This window comes from Leucoraja erinacea, chromosome 16 (assembly GCF_028641065.1).
Source record: "Leucoraja erinacea ecotype New England chromosome 16, Leri_hhj_1, whole genome shotgun sequence".
Taxonomy (NCBI): Eukaryota; Metazoa; Chordata; class Chondrichthyes; order Rajiformes; family Rajidae; genus Leucoraja; species Leucoraja erinaceus.
Window position 1 is genome coordinate 27,836,811 of NC_073392.1, and position 17,805 is coordinate 27,854,615.

Below are 17,805 nucleotides of genomic sequence, written 5' to 3' on the forward strand. Positions count from 1 at the left end.
GATGAACGATTTAATAGCTTCTAAGATACTATTTGTAGGCCTGCCTCTGCGAGCATGTAGTTCGAGCGAGCAGTTCAGTGTGAACTGGGACACAGCAGCAGAGGTTTGGATGCCTCGGGTTTATAGTTTGCCCTCCAGTAATGTCTCGTCCCAAGAATGAGGAGAGAATGACCCTCTGCACTGTGCTTTAAACTTTGCATCCACCCATCTCCGTGTAACAGTAAGCAAAATTGCTGTTGCTGCAAATAGTGTTATACAGCACAGAAATGGGACCTTTCGTCCATGCGGACCTGGGTGACTCCAGGGCTCATCCTGTCTGTTTGCCCTCATTTGGCCCACGTCCCTCTAAATATTTCCTATCCGTGTACCTGTCCAAATGTATTTTACAAATTGTAATTGTACCCAGCGCTACCACTTGCGCTGGCAGCTCCACATACTCACCCACCCTCTGTGCGAAATACGTGCCTCAGACTCCCCTGTCGGTGACCATTCATCCCATCATGCCCTCAGGATTTTATAAACCTCTAGAAAGTCACCATTCATCTCCTTTGCTTCAGGGAAAAACAGTCCACGCCTATCCAATCTCTCATAACAAAAGCCTTCCAGCACAAGCCTCCATCCTCAACAGATTTCAAGAGAGGAGTCAGATGTTACTGGTGGGAATATTTCCAACAGTGATCATTTTGGATCATGATTTCCTATTATTGGGAGTCAAAAGTCACAATGTAGTGGCAGCCTGTGGACACTAGATGGGCTCTGAATCCAGTGTCTGATTTTCTTTAATATAGAACTCGTATTTAAGGAGAGTCTTGACAGGGCAGCACTTAATGGAAAATCAATCTCCCATGTGGTAGGCTTTCCAGTTTTTGGTTTCAGTAATCTGTGAACAGAGCAAATGGTTAAATCAACATCCCAGTCTGAAGGGCCCTCTACCCGAAACGTCGCCGATCCAAGTCGTAGAGTTAGAATCATTCAGCACGGAAACAGGCCATTCGGCCCATCCAGTCCATGCCGATCAAGATGCACCATCTAAGGTAGTCCCATTTGCCCACATGTGGCCCAGTTCCCTCTAATCCCTCTAATCCATGTACCTGTCAGAGTGTATTTTTAAATGCCGTCAAAGTATCTGCCTCAACTACCTCCTCTGGCAGCTCGTTCCCTATACGCACCACCCCAAGTGAAAAGGATGCCCCTCGGGATCCGATTAAATCTTGCCCCTCTTATGTCCTGGTTTTTGATTCCCCTCCCTAGTAAAAGACCGCATTCATCCTATCTATTTCTCTCCTGATTTTATACCCTCCATAAGATCACACTTCAGCCTCCTGTGCTCCAAGGAAGAAAGTCCTAGCCTGCCCAATCTTTCCCTGTAGCTGAGCCCCTCAAGTTCCAGGCAACATCCTTGTAAATCTTTTCTGCATTCTTTCCAGTTTAATGACATCCTTCCTTTAGCAGAGTGACCAAACCTGAACACAGTACTCCAATGGCGTGTCCTCAAGAGATGCTGCCTGACTTGTTGAGTTACTCCAGCACTTGGTGTTCCAGGCACGATTCCAGCATCTACAGTTCCTTGTGCCTCCCAATTCACTTGCTGACGCCCAAAGAATTACCAGAGTCCTGGAGTCCTGTTTGAGGGTCCCAACCCGAAATATCGACCAGCTCTCTGCCTCCAGCAATGCAGCCTGACCCGCTGAGTTTAGTTTTGTTTAGAGTTACAGCGCGGAAACAGGCCCTTCGACTCACCTAGTCCGCGCTGCCAAACGATCACTCTACACTAGCTCTATCCTACACACTAGGAACAATTTACAATTTACAGATACCAATTAACCTACAAACTTGTATGTCTGGAGTGTGGGAGAAACCCGGTGTTTACGGAGAAAACCCACGCGGTCACAGGGAGAATGTACAAATTCCTGTAGTCAGGATCAAACACGGGTCTCTGATGCCGTAAGGCAGCAATTCTACCGCTGCACCACCGTGCCGCCAACTAAATAAAATTGAGTTCCTTCATTAATTTGCTTTTTGCTTGTCCCAGTAAATGGAGTTGCCTATATTATGACGGTGTAAGTTCACTATGTGAATATGGGCCTAGGTGGGCAAAGTGGAAATCCTGCTCCAGGTTTGTGCTGAAATAATTGTTTATGAGTTTGTGGATGTCACTGACAACAATTTCTTGCAGATCCAGACTTGTATCTTGAGAAGATGGAAGTGAACCATCTTAGTGAACGTTACACAGCGATGGAGAGTGGTCTCATCAATGATTCCTCCAGAGTTGCCGGCTGACCAGAGATGAGTTACCAGACAGGGTGCCATGAACAAAGGGGGACCCAGTGGGGGAGCCCGCTGAGAAGGGACGGGGGACTCGGTGGGGGAGCTGCCTATGGCCACGTGCTACTGCAGGCCTGGTTGTAGATAAGACTGTTTATGAACTTTTATAACTTTGTTGCCGCCAGAAACATGGTGGTAACTCTGTCTGCTGCCTAGGTGAGGTCTGTATGATTTTATCGGGCTGTAACAAAGAATTTCACTGTACCTAAGTAGACAATAAAGTAACATTAAATCATTGACCTGCACTTTGTGTTTTACATGCAAGAGTGCCATTTATGGCATGGTCTAGAATTTGGGCTCAAAACCAGAAAGGTGCTTGTGCATTTAAAAAAAAAGTGCATTAATCCAAGCAACTACAGTTTGAAAAATTTATTTTGATTATAGTTTGTGAGGATTTCACAGCAGTTCTCAAATCAACACAGAGACAGGCAGACAGAATACAATACACATGCACTATGAAGAAGAAACATGGTGCTCTTTATTCAGACCAAGCTGACACATGTTACCTGAGTAACCCAAGAGGATCTTGGGGGAATTGAGTGCAAGATCTACAATTAAATAATAAAGGCTTTGGGAGACAGCCAGCTATAAAACACATTCCTGAAGAACACAAATTAAATAGAAATGAAGAAATCAATGACGCACTTTAATAAATAATTAAACTTCAGGGTACAATAATTTACAATTAGAACTAACTTCTTTAAAACAATATTAAATATAATAGATATGACAAACCAATTCAAAATATAAAAGATATGAAGTTTTTAAGATGTCGTTCATAAATAAACAATCTATCACAGCGTGGACAACAGCTATTAAATAGAATCATTTGTTTTTAAATATAATTTTTTTTTAAATGTCAAAAAACCTATGATTTTAATTATTTGCAAAATTTTGGTTGATGAATGTAGAGCGGAGAAGGTCAAGGGGATTTGGATAGGATGTTTAGGAAGGAACTGCAGATGCTGGTTTACACAGTAGACACAAAATGCTGGAGTTACTGATTAATTCAGCAGGTCAGGCAGCATCTCGGGGCAAAAGGAAAAGGTGACGTTTCGGGTCGAGTCTGAAGAAGGGTCTTGACCCAAAACGTCACCTATTCCTTTTCTCCAGAGATGCTGCCTGACCCGCTGAGTTACTCTAGCATTATGTGTCTATTAAGAAGATTTGGACGTTCAAAATGATGAGGGGATTTGATAATAGGGAGTAACTGTTTTTACAGGTAGGAGGATCAGTAACCAGAGGTTACAGATACAAGGTATTTGTCAAAAGAACGGGAACAAAGGTGAAAAATAGTACTTATTTTGCACGCAGAGTAAATTGTAGATATCTAAAGGGGGAAAAATTGTCTAGCTATAAAAATAAGGGAGCATATCCCTCAGCAAAACTTCCACTGAGCTGGCACAGGCAATAATGGTCCAACCTTGCTCACTGCTCATGATTCAATTGCAAATTGAGACACAGCATTAAAACTGCTAACTGCTCTTTTGTTTGCATGCTACAGTACGAAGGAGTGGCTGCATGCTAAATGCAGGAGTTTGCCATGATGCAGATGAAACCAGTGTCTGGGTCACCGCTGCTTTGACACCAAATTACCACTGTACAGTAAACCAGACATATTCACTGACCACTTTTCCAGTTAACAAAAAAAACATGCAAACTCATCCAGGGCTCAGTGGGCAAATCCATCATGTTATGTGTTGAGAGAAGCAAATAGAATGCCCATGATTTCGTTCCCAGGCTCAGTAAAATATAGTCAGGCCAGCAACTAATGCCCTTGGGCTTGAGTGGGAGAATGAACAGAAGAGAGTAACGTAATCTGCAGTGGTTCTTAAACATGACTACGAGAAACCAGGCGATAAATTTATAAAAGGGAAAGATTCAACCACGAGTATGTTGCGAAACAGCCCAGGAATACATCGGATAAATTACTATTTGAATTAAATAATATAAAAGGTAAATCAATAAAGTCAAGGAGTGTGAACAGCGGGAAGAGACACTGATAAAATACCTATAGTCTCTTGCCTTTTATTTGATCAGGTTGAACGTTGTATCCTGTCCCCATGTACCCAGGCAGTTGGTTATCTGATCCACTATACACTACTGTGTAGGAAGGAACTGCAGATGCGAGTTTACACTGAAGACAGACACAAAAAGCTGGAGTAACTCTGCAAGTCAGGCAACATTTCTGGAGAAAAGGAATAGGCGGCGTTTCGGGTCAAGACCCTTCTTCAGACTGAAGACTGGTCTCGACCTTAAACGTCACCTATTCCTTTTCTCCAAAGATGCTGCCTGACTCACTGAGTTACTCCAGCATTTTGTGTCATTCTCCACTGTACACTATTGTTGTATCCATTTAAATACAGAACATATGAAGCAGCACAAAGAACCGATTATGTTGAACAATAACGCTTCTATGTGACAGCTTCAGTTACCTTGAAGGTTCCAGCTATTCACAAAACAACAGGTATCATGTTCCAAAGTCCTCTGCAGAAACCTTTCAACTTTCATTATGAATAATAAATATTTACGAGAATGATCCGGGGGCTGATTGGGTTAACCTATAAAGAGCTTTTGATGGCTCTGGGCCTGTATTCACTGGGGTTTAGGATGAGGGGGCGAATCTCATTGAAACCTACCGAATAATGAAAGGCCTAGATAGAGTGGATGGGGGAGTGGGAGAGTCTAGGACAATAGAGCCAGAGGGCAGATGAGAAGAATTAATTTTAGCCAGAGGGTGGTGAATCTGTGGAATTGCATTGGGTACGTTTAAAGCGGAGATAATAGGCTCTTGATTTGTAAGGGCATCAAAGGTTATGGGAAGGCGACAGGAGAATGGAAAAGGAAAAAATAGATCAGCCATGATTGAATGGTGGAGTAGACTCGATGGGCCGATTGGCCTAATTCTGCTCCTGTGCCTTATGGTCTTATAAAACACTGGCTAGGAATGACTACCGGTCACTTGGACTTGTATTTGGCCACAGAGGTCCACTTGGAAGTGAAGGGCTGGGAGAATGGGTGGGAGAATGTAAAGTGGCCGTAGGAAGCAGACACGTAGTCAACCTATTCCTGGAACAATGCAAGGAAGTGAAGAGGAGAAGACTGAGCAATGCAAGAGTGCACTGACCATGCGAATCCCGCAGCAGCAGCAGCAGCAATAACTCTGGAGATGTCCATCAATTGATACCAAGGAATGACTTCAAGCAGAATGACTTCTGTAGAAATGTCAGGAGCAGCCTCTCAGCCCCAGATTGCCATTTAGTGGATGTGAACCTGTAGTTTAGTTTAATTTAGAGATACAGCATGGAAACAGGCCCCTCGGCCCAGGGCAACCATCGATCACCCGTTCACATTGGTTCCATATTATCGCACTTTTGCATCCACTCCCTACACACTATTGAAATTTACAACGGCCAATTAGCCTACATGTCTTCGGGATGTGGGAGGAAACCGGAGCACCGAGAGGAAATCTACGCAGTCACAGGGAGAAGAATTTCCGCACAGCTGGCACCCAAGGACATTATTGAACCCAGTCTCTGGCGCTGCCTAGCTGTACCATTGGAAGGGAACTGGAAGGAGTGAATTTCCAACCCAATCTACAAAACAATCTACAAATTCTTGTGCAGAAAATTTGCTGCATGCAGATTATTGAATGTACCTTGCGCAATTAATATGCATTTTGGACAAATAAATATTATTTTAAAGACTGGAGACACAAGGAACTTGAAGAAAACACGAAATGCTGGAAGAACTCAGCAGGTCAGGCAACATCTGTGGAGGGAATGGACAGACCATACGGTCTCGACCCAAAATTCTGTATGTCCAATCACTCCACAGATGCTGTCTGACCCGCAAAGTTCCTCCAGCAGTTTGTTTTCTGCTCAAGTTTCCAGTCCTGTTTTTTACACAGTGTGCCTTGTTTACAGACATCAGTCAGGACCAAAACATATTCAGCATATTAACCTTGCTTTAATAACCCACTGGACTGCGTAAACAAGACATCAGAAGATATCTGGCAGCTTCTAGCAAGACTATGATATTAAACAAAAATAGCATAAAAAGTCTCCTCCTAGCATCGTCTACCCCTCCTTGACCTTGAGTGCAGTTCCACAAGCACTACTCTCCTTTAAGTATCTCATACAAGCAGATAGTCTTTATCCAAGTACAGGATGTGTAGGCAGCTCAACAACCAAAGGAGAAACAAGTAACTGCAGATGCTAGAATCTTGAGCAAAACACAAAATGCTGGAGTAACTCAGCAGGTCAAGGAGCATCTCTGGAGGACAAGGATAGGTGACATTTCCGATCGGGACCCCTCCGGACCCATTTACGTTCTGGGACTGAAGAAGGGTCCCGACCTGAAACATCACCAATCCATGATCTCCAGAGATAGATACAAAGTGCTGAAGTAATTCAGAGGGGCAGGCAGCAGCTCTGGAGAAAAAGGATGGGTGACATTTCAAGTCGGGACCCGTACCATCACCAACACTCCACAGATGCTGCCTGACTTGCCGAGTTACTCCAGCACTTTGTGTTTTGCTCAACAACCAAAGGCCCTGCTGCCTCGTTTGATCCTTGCTCAATCTCCACACTAACACGTCTCCCCAATGCGTTACCATGAAGTGTAGGAAACTTACCAGATTTCTCCTGTAAAAGATGCTTATTCCAAGGCCAGTGGTAGTTATTCTCAAATCACTCCGACAAGACCAATGAATAACAACATAGTATAGTGTAAAGCTGGTACCTCACTTGTCAGAGCTGCGTTAGTGCCTGGGAACACTGACTGGGAAAAGTAGGAAGAAAAAATAATTTTAAAAATGACCAGGATCTGGAAATCTAAAATAAAAACAAAAATGCTGGAATGCAGAGTGGGTGAAGGGTGTTAACAATTTGGGTGTGATCACACATAAACAAGCTCACTCTTATGGCCCCTCTTCAAGCAAGAAGACTAGGAGTTGTCGTTCCTGCCTCTTACCCTGTAGCTGAGCAGGTAGGTCAAATAAAGGGGTAAATAACACGGAGAATACAAAGTTGAAGATTGCCCTTCCTAATCACTAGCCACTGATCCAACTTCCGAACAGACATCCTGGCTGGACCTGGCGCAGCTGAGGTGATCTGTGCTGCCAGATAGCCTGCCAGCACTTGCAGACAAAAGCTGACAGAGGAATGAAGTGTTGGTGAACAAACAGTATCCACCCCGACGTTCTCTTTTCCTTCTGAACCCTGATTTGAGGATGGGATGAATATAAATGGGGCAGTTTGTCCTTGCAAAGCATTCAACGCCATTCGTTATTCTGGAACGGATTCACAGCTCCACATGCAGATCCCGGAAAATGGTGTCGACAGCCCACTCGGCAGGAGCATCGTCACTGGCGTATCTGGAGATTGCCTGCTGGAATCGCAGCTGCCGCTGGATGTCGGGGTCGATGTTGATCCAGTTGTTGGCAATCCATTTGGTCCCCCGGATGACAATGCAGCCGCCGTGCAGGGAGTATTCGTCTTGCTCTCCCACCCAGCCTGCAGGAGTCCAGAGAGAACAATGAGGAACACATTTACCAGGCTTCTCACGCTGATCTGATAGATTGAAATGTTGGCTTCACACAGCGAGTCCCACAGGGCAGACTGCACTAGCATTTATTTTGCGAGGACTAGAATTTAAAAACAGGTATGTAATGCTGAGGCTTTAGAAGGCACTGGTCAGACCCCATTTGGAGCTTTGTGAGCAGTTTTGGGCCCCATATCTGAGGAAGGATATGCTGGCGTTGGAGAGAGTACAGAGGAGGTTTACGAGAATGATCCCAGGGATGATTGAGGGGATGAGAGGGGACCTCATTGAAACTTACTGAATCGTGAAAGATCTGGATAGTGGAATGGGGAGAGGATGTTTCCACTGGTGGGTGAGTCTAGGACCAGTGGCCATAGCCTCAGAATAAAAGGACGTACCTTTAGAAAGGAGATAAGGAGGAATTTCTTTATTCGGAGGGTGATGAATCTGTGGAATTCATTGCCACAGAAGGCTATGGAGGCCAAGTCAATAGATATTTTTATGGTTGAGATTGATAGATTCTTGATTAGTACGGGTGTCAGGGGCTTATGCGGAGAAGACAAGAGAATGGGGTTGGGAGGGGAAGACAGTTCAGCCATGATTGAATGGTGGTTGACTTGATGGGCGGAATGTTTTATTTCTGCTCCTACAACTTATGAACATTGCGACAGGATGCCTTAATGACCGTCGTCAATGATTATGCTTGCAAGGCAAGTTCCAGCTTATTGACTGGAGGTTGCGGTGAGAGGATCTGCAAACAAGCAGGCGGAAGGGGAGGAACTAAATCAGAGGAGATACAATCAGCTTGGCTCCCCAATGCACCCTATGGCTGGTTATAGAATAACAACTGATTAGAACAGGAGAAAGTCAGAGCCATAGATAAATAACTTTGCCGTAGAGTAATCGATAAGGTAAGGGGTCATAGATAGGGTAGACAATCAGAACCTTTTTCCCCCAGTGTGGAAATGTCAAAATATAGAGGACACAGGTTTAGTTCAGAGAAGCAAAGTTTAAAGGAGATGTGCGGAGCAAGTTTATTTATACAGAGAGTGGTGGGCTCCTGGAACACGCTGTCAGGGGTGGAAGTGGAGGCAGATGTAATAATGGCATTTCGGAGGCTTTTACATAGGCACAAAGATATGCAGGGAATGGAAGGATATGGATCATATGCAGGCAGAGGAGATTTGTTTATCTTGGCATCATGTTTGGCACAGACATTGTGGGCCCCTCTCACCTGAAGCTATGCCCTCTGGTCTTTGACATTGAAAGGATTTGACTGCCTTAGCTATCTATGCCTCACATAATTTTATATACTACTCTCAGGTCTCCCCATAGCCTCCAACGCTCCAAAGAAAACAATACCCAGTGGCAATGACTCCCTATTTAGTTTCGAGATACAACATGGTAACAGGCCCTTCGGCCCACCGAGTCCACGCTGACCATCGATCACACATGCACACTAATTCTATGTTATCCCACTTTTCCACTCCCTACACTCTAGGGGCAATTTACATAGGCCAATTAACTTACAAACCCGCACATCATTGGGATTGGGTTAACCCGAGCAACTGGAGGAAATCCATACAGTCAGGCACCCGAGGACAGGATTGAATCTGGATATCTGACTCTGTGCGATGGCAGCTCTTCTAGCTGTGCCAATGTATATGCCACAGGCAGAGCAACCATCGTCGAAGTCAGGAGAGACTCCCAAATGATACTTCCCAATTGAATAAATGCAATTTTCAGAAGAAAAAACAATTTCTGAATAAAACAGCAGCAGTGATTTCCATCTCCTCTATCCAGGTTAATTTGAAATGACAAATAGAGCAGGAGGGAAATTCAGGAGGAACTGCAGTTAATGGGTTACAAACAAAGACACAAAGTGTTAGAGTAACTCAGACAGTCAGGCAACAACGCTGGTGCGCATGGATAAGTGACGTTCTGAATCGGAACCCTTCAATGGATCAGGCAGCATCTGTGGAGAACATGGATAGGGTCGACATTTTGGGTCGATACCCTTCTTCAGTCAGATTCCATCTCTTGTCCAGAGATGCTGCCTGACTCACTGAGTTACTCCCAGCATTTTGTGTCTTTTTTAGGAGGTAAATTCAGTTAGCAAACACAAGGGGCACCTTACTTCTCAAGCAGCGAGACTGTAAAATACTGTAACTCCAAACTGGAGCAAGTACCTTCGCCGTTGGAGAGGTAGTTGTACCAGAAGAGAGCGGTGCCTTGCACAGGCTTCACCAGCAGGTTTGCTCGGTTACAGTTTTGCCGTGTATCTCGTAGATCCACATCATTGTGCATTAAAGACTGCGGAAGGAACCAGAGACAAGATTGCAGTGCATGTCAAGAGATCTCATTCAATATTATTTTCTAGTCTGTCTATTTATGGAATCTGACATAAATTATCTGCACTGACTATCTGCGGATTAGCTTGTTGGAGTGCTATCCAAACTTAGCACTGACAACAAGTCGACCACTAATCCTTCACTGGTGGAATGATATATTTAAAGTTCACCCCATACTATCAAGGGCTTCCTCTCACCGTCCCTGTAAATAAGAGCGATGATTAATGATAGAGAATGGTTTCGAGAGGCCTGCCACCTCATCCCTCTGCAGCTATTCCACATGTGCAGACATTGAATGTCAACACGTTCTGCGATGGGGGGGGAAAAGGCAAAAGTATAGCTGAGCACAATCCCGTCTGCACCGAATGTCTCACAGAAGTCTTTCCATCAGGCGTCACTGGAGAGTGATCAGAGCAAGACACAATTGGCTTGCTTTCACTTCCCGAGCCCAGAGAGCACTGGGAACTTCCTGACCTGATGTGTTCTAAATCGGGCATGTGCCTTTCCAATATAATCAAAGCCAAAGTGATAAGGGATTCACAAAAATAGCAGCTCGCCCTGCCACAAATACATCTGCTAAAATGCAATACATCATGTTAATTTACAGAATACTGTTAGAAGCTTCTCCTCACTGATAATATGAACTGCTATTTAATGTACGGTAAGAGCTATAATTAAGTGAATGCAGCAGGGATTGAAAGCCAATCAGCACCGTGAAGCACTTTGAATACCACGTCAGCCTGGAACGTTTCCTCTGTGCCAAAAGTGGGAGATGGACATTGTGTAAATAGATGCTCTAAGTCATAGTGGCGCCAAACAATGTGGGCCGCTGCCAATAAAAGATGCCACCACAATGATATCACCCTCTTGGGCTTAAAAAAATCACGGTAAAGCCTCAGCAGACTGATTTCAGCTACCGTCGAATTTGAAGATTATGAAGGCAACACAATGTGCTGCTGTTTCAATAATCAATTGAATGCATGGTTTTGTATTTAATTATTATCATAGGAGTCTGGAGTTCTTTTGGGTTATTTACATTAATGCTATTACTGGTATCCGTCTGAACTCTCTTCATTTATTTATTACCTTCACTATTCTGCATACACCTCCCCCTCCAAGTATACTTATCATACCATGGGCTGCACTATATTAAAGGTCAGCCATGTGTCAGTGAACGCACTTTGAGAAGGTTATCGGGGCTTCTAGGGGTGACACAGTGGTGCAGCTGTTATAGAGTCGTAGAGAGATGCAATAAGAAACAGGCCCTTCAGCCCAGAGTCCACGTTGACCATCAATCACTCATTTACACTAACCCCACATTAATCCCATTTTTTAATCCCTCTACATTCTTGTCAATTCCTCCCCCACACTAGATAATATCACTCAGGAAAAAGGCTCTGCTTCCAAACAACAGGGCAGTACTTTCACAATCTGGCTTCTAATCAACAGCACTTTATATTGTCTTGTCCAATAATTTTATCACCATGACTTGGAATCACATATATGGGTGTTGGTTAGATAATTGATGGCTGGGCTGATCTGATCTGCTCTGACCTCTATTATCTAAAAGTTTGTTGTCAAAACACATGCAAACAATGGCATCTACAAGTACATTGAATGCAAGTACCCCACTAACGAGGCCAGAGTTCCAGGAAACTGGGCAGAAATGGAAAATAAATCAATTTGTCATGGCGTTCATTTAGGGCAGGATGAAATCGCGGTACAGGTGCCTGAAAATCATGACCACCAGGTTCAAGAACAGCAACGATCAAGCTCTTGAGCACTACACGATACTAACCTTTCATTATATACTTCCTGCATGTTATTGCACTTACGAGCCTGTTAAGCTGTCGCAAGTAAGAATTTCAGTGTTCTGTTATTGATATATATTAATCTCTCTTGACTTTTGAATACTTAGATAAAATCAAAAATGGCCAGCCCAACAAATCAGGTAGCCAACACCCTAAACCTAGTCTGCAAATCCTGGGGCTAACATACCAGAAATAAAGTTAAATGCCAATTGTTCTCTGATTGTATAATAGCTTTCAGGAAAACAAGTTTTTCTTTTACCAGTTCTTCATACGTCCTGTTGTCTGCCACAGGAAATGCCGTCTCCCCTCCTTCAGAAACATTGTTCAAATAAAACAGCACTGTCACATATCTGCAGCAGGAGTGGGGATGAGGGTTATGCACAGAGTGAGACATCATTTTCTTAAATATTGTAAGAGGTAAAAGTCAAAAAGGCTTAAAAAATAATTTGACTTCCTTAATTGTATAAAATAAATTACATAATTAAGTATAAAATGGAAGACTGATACAGTTCAACCCTAAACATCGACTATCCCTTTGCCTCCACAGATGCTGCCTGACCTGCTGAGTACCTCCAGCAACTTGTATTTTGCTCCAGATCCCAGAATCTGCAGTCTCTTGTGTTTCCATAGACTGCAAGAATGGGGCATCATGATTCATGATGGTACTGCACTTGGAGTATTATGTGCTGTTTTGATCCCCTAGCTATGAAAAGGTTTGGAGGGATCTGGACCACAGACTGCCAAATTGGAACACCTCAGTTAAGTACCATACTGGGCACGGATGAGTTGGGCCGAAGGGCCTGTTTCCCTGCTGAACAACTCAATGACCTCCAGACATATAATTTGACAAAGTCTAAGGAGCCCCAACAACCCCCAATCTACCTTTAAAAAAGTGTAAAGCGGAAGGAGTAAAGGTTTATGCTTTGAAAAACCATAAACTGATGTACAACATCCTCAAGTTTTCTTTTTCAGTTTGGTAAGAGGTGCATGGCTTAACTTTGACAGCTTTTAGAGGGACACATTAAGCACATACATTCTTTGCACTGAGAGTTTGCCCTTGGCATGTCAATGATAATTTGATAGGGGGCAGGGGGGTGGGGAGTGGGTTTTCATAAAGCTTAACTTCAACAGGTTAAGAAAAGACTGAAGATAAAAAGGAGAGTTAGACCTGTCACTTATGTGCACTTTGAAGTCAATAATGTTACAGCACAAAGTGAAATGCTGACTTATCGAATTGTCCATGACGCAATGGAAGAAGAAAAACTGCAGGGCAACAAAGAAATAAAGGCTCCTATCTGATCTTAGCCTCTCAAAGCTAACATGAATTGGATGATGACACATGAAAATGCAGTTGCTGATATCTTGAGTAAAATCCATAATGCTGGAGTAACGCAGAAGGTCAGGCAGTGCCTGTGCAGGGAATGGATAAGCGATGTTTTGGGTTGGAACCCTTCTTCAGATTTGGTCAGCCCCTTAAGAAAAGACTGGAGAGTAAAAGGAGGAATAGACCTATCACTTATGAGCACTTTGAAGCTAACAATGTTGAAGAGTCTGGAGAAGAGTCTTGACCTGAAACGTTGCATATCCACACCCTCTTGAGGAAGTTCATTGTCCCAGATGGTGGTGGAGGCCAAGTCATTGGATAATTTTTTATTTTTTTTGTGATAATTTTTAAGGCAGAGATTAACAGATTCTTGATTAAAAAGGGTGTCATGGGTCATGGGGAGAAGGCAGGAAATGGGGTTAAGCGGGAAAGATAGATCAGCCGTGAATGAATGGCATAGATGGGCCGAATGGCCTAATTCTGTTCCAATTACTTTTGAACTTCATAGATGGTGCCTGACCTGCCGAGTTATTAAAGGACTTTGTACTTTGCTCATGAATGGGATGGCAGTAGCTTTGAAAGGAAAACACAGAAAGCATTCTGCAGAGGAACAAAGCATAAACTTGCTAGAAGTGGTCACTAACCGACAGGAGGTTTCTAATGGAGTGGATCCATTGGTTACTAGCTTTGTATGGAAGCAGCTGGTCTCTGCGTAGATTGGACCACTGTCATGATGAGCATGGTAGTGCCCGCCTTGATCATACTTCACCACCTGTAGTGGCTCACTGTGCTCCACTATCTCCGGAGGTAACTGCGTCAACCTGATCACTCTAACAAAAGATAACATTTAAAGATGATTAGACACATCACCTGAGATCAGTTTAGTTTAGAGATACAGCACTGAAACAGGCCCTTCAGCCCACCGAGTCCTCTCAGACCAGCGATCCTCGCACACTAACACTATCCTACACACTAGGGACAATTTACAATTTTTACCAAAGCCAAATTAACCTACAAATCTGTATGTTTCTGGAATGTGTGAGGAAATCGGAGCACCTATGTGGTCATGGGGTAGAACGTACAAACTCCGTACAGTTAAGATCAAACCTGTGTCTCTGGCACTATAAGACAGCAACTCTATCATTGTGCCACCATGCCGCCCCTGATCAGTGGATAATACTCTCACACCTCGGTCATCTGCGCTGACCACTCCAGTGCAGTGCTGAGGGAAGGCTTCACTGTCAGAGGTGCAAAAGTATGAACAATTATTTTGGATTAATATAAATGATCCCATGCAATTATTTTGAAGTAAAGCAGGAGTTCTTCTCGATGGCAGCAGCATTTTGCTCCTCCCATCGAGAGAAAGGTACAGTAAAACTGTGACCTCCAGGTTCAAGAACAGCTTCTTCCCAACAATCATCAGGCCCTTGAACGCTACAAACACCAACTAAACTATGAACTCCCAAGGACTTGGGGATTTTTTTGCACTAATATTAGGATTTTTAATTAACTGTATTTTATTTTGTCGTCTATGAGTGTGTTTACAAACCTATCATGCTGCTGCAAGTGAGAATTTCATTGTTCTGTTTTCAGTACATATGACAATTAAGCACTCTTGATTTGACTCTTGAGTTATCGCCAACATCAAAAAGCTGGAATAAGTGCTGGAATAACTCAATGGATCAGGCAGCATCTGTGGGGGAAATGACATTTTGTATCAGGACCTTTCTCTCCATTCACTCCACAGATACTGCTTGACCTGCTGAATTCCTCAAGTACTTTTGCTTAAGATTCCAGCATTTGCAATTCCGTGTGTCTCCAGTTATCCAGTAGGGAGTGGATGAGAAAGTGGGATAACATCGAGCTAGTTTGAACAGGTGATCGATGGGTGACATGGATTTAGTGTATCTCTAATCTAATCTAATAATACCTAACCTAATAATGTTCTCTTCCAATGAATACAAAGGAGCAGGTCCTCATTTAAAAATCTCTCAAACCTGTCACTGATGGAATATTTGGGAATGAAACATTGATGTTATGTTGATATAATCTAAATATGGTTAGTAGATGTAATATCTTTGGTACAGTAAATGCAAAGTCTCATAAATGTCATGAATAAAATATATTTTCAGAAAAGAACCTCCACGTCACCTCCATTTGAGGCCATGGCTATTTTTACTTCAGGACTGTCAATCCCCCCCCCCCCCCCCCCCCCAACCCCCTACCTTCGGTCTGAAGAATGGTCCCAGCCCGAAACATCACCCATTCCTTTTTCTCCAGAGATGCTGCCTGACCCAATGAGTTACTCCAGCATTTTGTGTCCATCTTAGGTATAAACCAGCATCTGCAGTTTCTACATCATACAGGTACTGCCTTTCTAGCATCTTGGTACATACATTTAAATAATTAAACACTTTCTTCAGGAAAATAACGTGATACTGTTTGAGTGTCAAATAAGTACCTGTAATCTCATAAGGAGTCACAGAGCAAACAACGAATAATTACTTTGCATAACCATGGACTCCCTTTCAATGCATTTCCAGTGGTCAATTCAATGCATTGTGACTATTCTGTTCACACCCCATTATCAATTGGAGCTGCAGAGATGTTTGCATTTGTAAAGTTCTGTAGTGTGAGTATAATATTAATCTTACTTTTGCTTTACAGACCATTTTAAGGGAAAGCTTCTATTCTACCTTACACTGGGTTTAGAATGCACTTTGGAATATGACCAGAAAGACAAATAGGTTGAAACATAAGCAACTGCAGATCTTGCCCAGAACACAAAGTGCTGGAGTAACTCAGCAGGTCAGGCGGTATCTCTGGAAGATATGGATTCCTCCAAAAAGGTATATGTGACAGAATAGAATCCTGCCCTAATATCTACTTCTGAGACCTGGACGAGTCAGAGCAGACATCTCAAGGCATGGCATATATAACACCAACACCACCACCTCAATTAAAAAAACTCAAAATTAACAGGAACAATAAACAACCACTGGCAGCTTTGCCCAGGCCATTATACACTGCCTTGAGCCTCTCGTTATCAGACCAGATCCATCAGGAATAACTGAATCCATTGGGAAGGCATTTGTTTATTCCTTGGAGCATACAAGACAAAGGGTTGATAGAAGTGTATGAAATCATAGAAAGGATACATGAACATAGTATTTCAGCCACGGTAGGGCAGTCAAGAACTAGAGGGCAGACATTTAAGGTGAGAGGGGAAAGATTTAAACTGAGGCAACTTTTTTTTTTTTAATTTAAAGAGGATGAAATGTATATGGAGTGAGCTGCCAAAGGAAGTGGTTGAGGCAGGTACAATAACAACATTTTAGATACATTTGGACAGGTACATGGATAGGATAGGTTTAGTGGGATTTAGGTTAAATGGAACCAATGAAGATGGGTATCTTGGGTGGCATAGAGCTGAAGGGCCTGTTTTGAACTGTCCGACTCTATAACTCTGTGACTCAATGTTCAAACTCACCTTGAAAGAAATGCCTCATTCTAATTTGACTTTTGGGAATTTCTGGCCCATAGTCTTTCAGTGATGTAGCTGCGATTAGAATGGTATTGCAAGCCTTGGTTATGCAATGGGTCACAAACAAATCCTACATAAACAGAGAAAAAGGCACACCTACCTACCCACCCTCAACAGATATCTCATACCCTGCTGTGGAAGCATCTGCAGTTTCCTCAATGACCACATCACTTACCCCAAATTCAGAAAACTGGACTGAAAGCAGGTCACCCTCAAGGGACTGCCAAGAAGTGGAGGAATAGAACCAACAGAGGTCCTGAATTTGCAAATGTGCAAATGCATCTCACATTCGTGATAAGTTCGGAACACAAAGAAAATGTAAAGTCCTTTTCCCTGTTCAGCTATTCAACAAAATCACAGCTGTTTTTGATCTTTGCCCTCAACCCAAAAATGGTCCAAAAATCCACTTCTCAAATCCAAATATATTTAATGTCAGCACACAAGTCAATTTAATTGTGTCCCAACTGAGCAGCTCTATCCTTCCCTAGGACTGACGCCCATACCCAATCAGTCAAAATCTTTTTCTCTTGCATCACCCTGAACTGTACATTAAATTCCATTCCCCTCCAGCCCCAAGAGATGTCCTATGCCATGGCGTAGTGAAGGCTTCACAGGTTTAACAACTCACACTAGTGGATGCAGAAAACAGTAAGTAACCCCTGAGTACACTGTACCATACAGCTACCACATACCTGTCTCTCTACCACGTCGATGTGGTCACTTTGCTCATCCCGCCCTTGCAGTCTCTCTATATCTGCAGGCTGCACTATCCTTATTGACTGCTGGACAAATGCCAGAGCTGAAGCTCCTCAACCACAAAGTCTTGAGTAATCACATGAGCCTGATTTGATTATACCCTCCTTTCTTTGACCAACGACAGGGCAGCACAGTGGCGCAGCAGTAGAG

At 43.3% G+C, this 17,805-nt stretch overlaps 1 protein-coding gene across 1 annotated transcript in view; it reads right to left on the minus strand.

Moving 5' to 3' along the window:
* Positions 1-2,679: 2,679 nt before the first annotated feature.
* The window catches only part of p4htmb (prolyl 4-hydroxylase, transmembrane b), a 53,161-nt gene continuing 38,035 nt past the window's right edge, over positions 2,680-17,805 (minus strand). The window contains exons 6-9 of the mRNA XM_055647995.1: positions 14,000-14,185; positions 12,291-12,381; positions 10,059-10,182; positions 2,680-7,841 (exon numbers count right to left, since the gene is read on the minus strand). Of these exons, the coding sequence (XP_055503970.1) occupies positions 7,630-7,841; positions 10,059-10,182; positions 12,291-12,381; positions 14,000-14,185 (613 nt within the window). The 3' untranslated portion in view covers positions 2,680-7,629. The remainder of the gene's footprint in view (positions 7,842-10,058; positions 10,183-12,290; positions 12,382-13,999; positions 14,186-17,805) is intronic.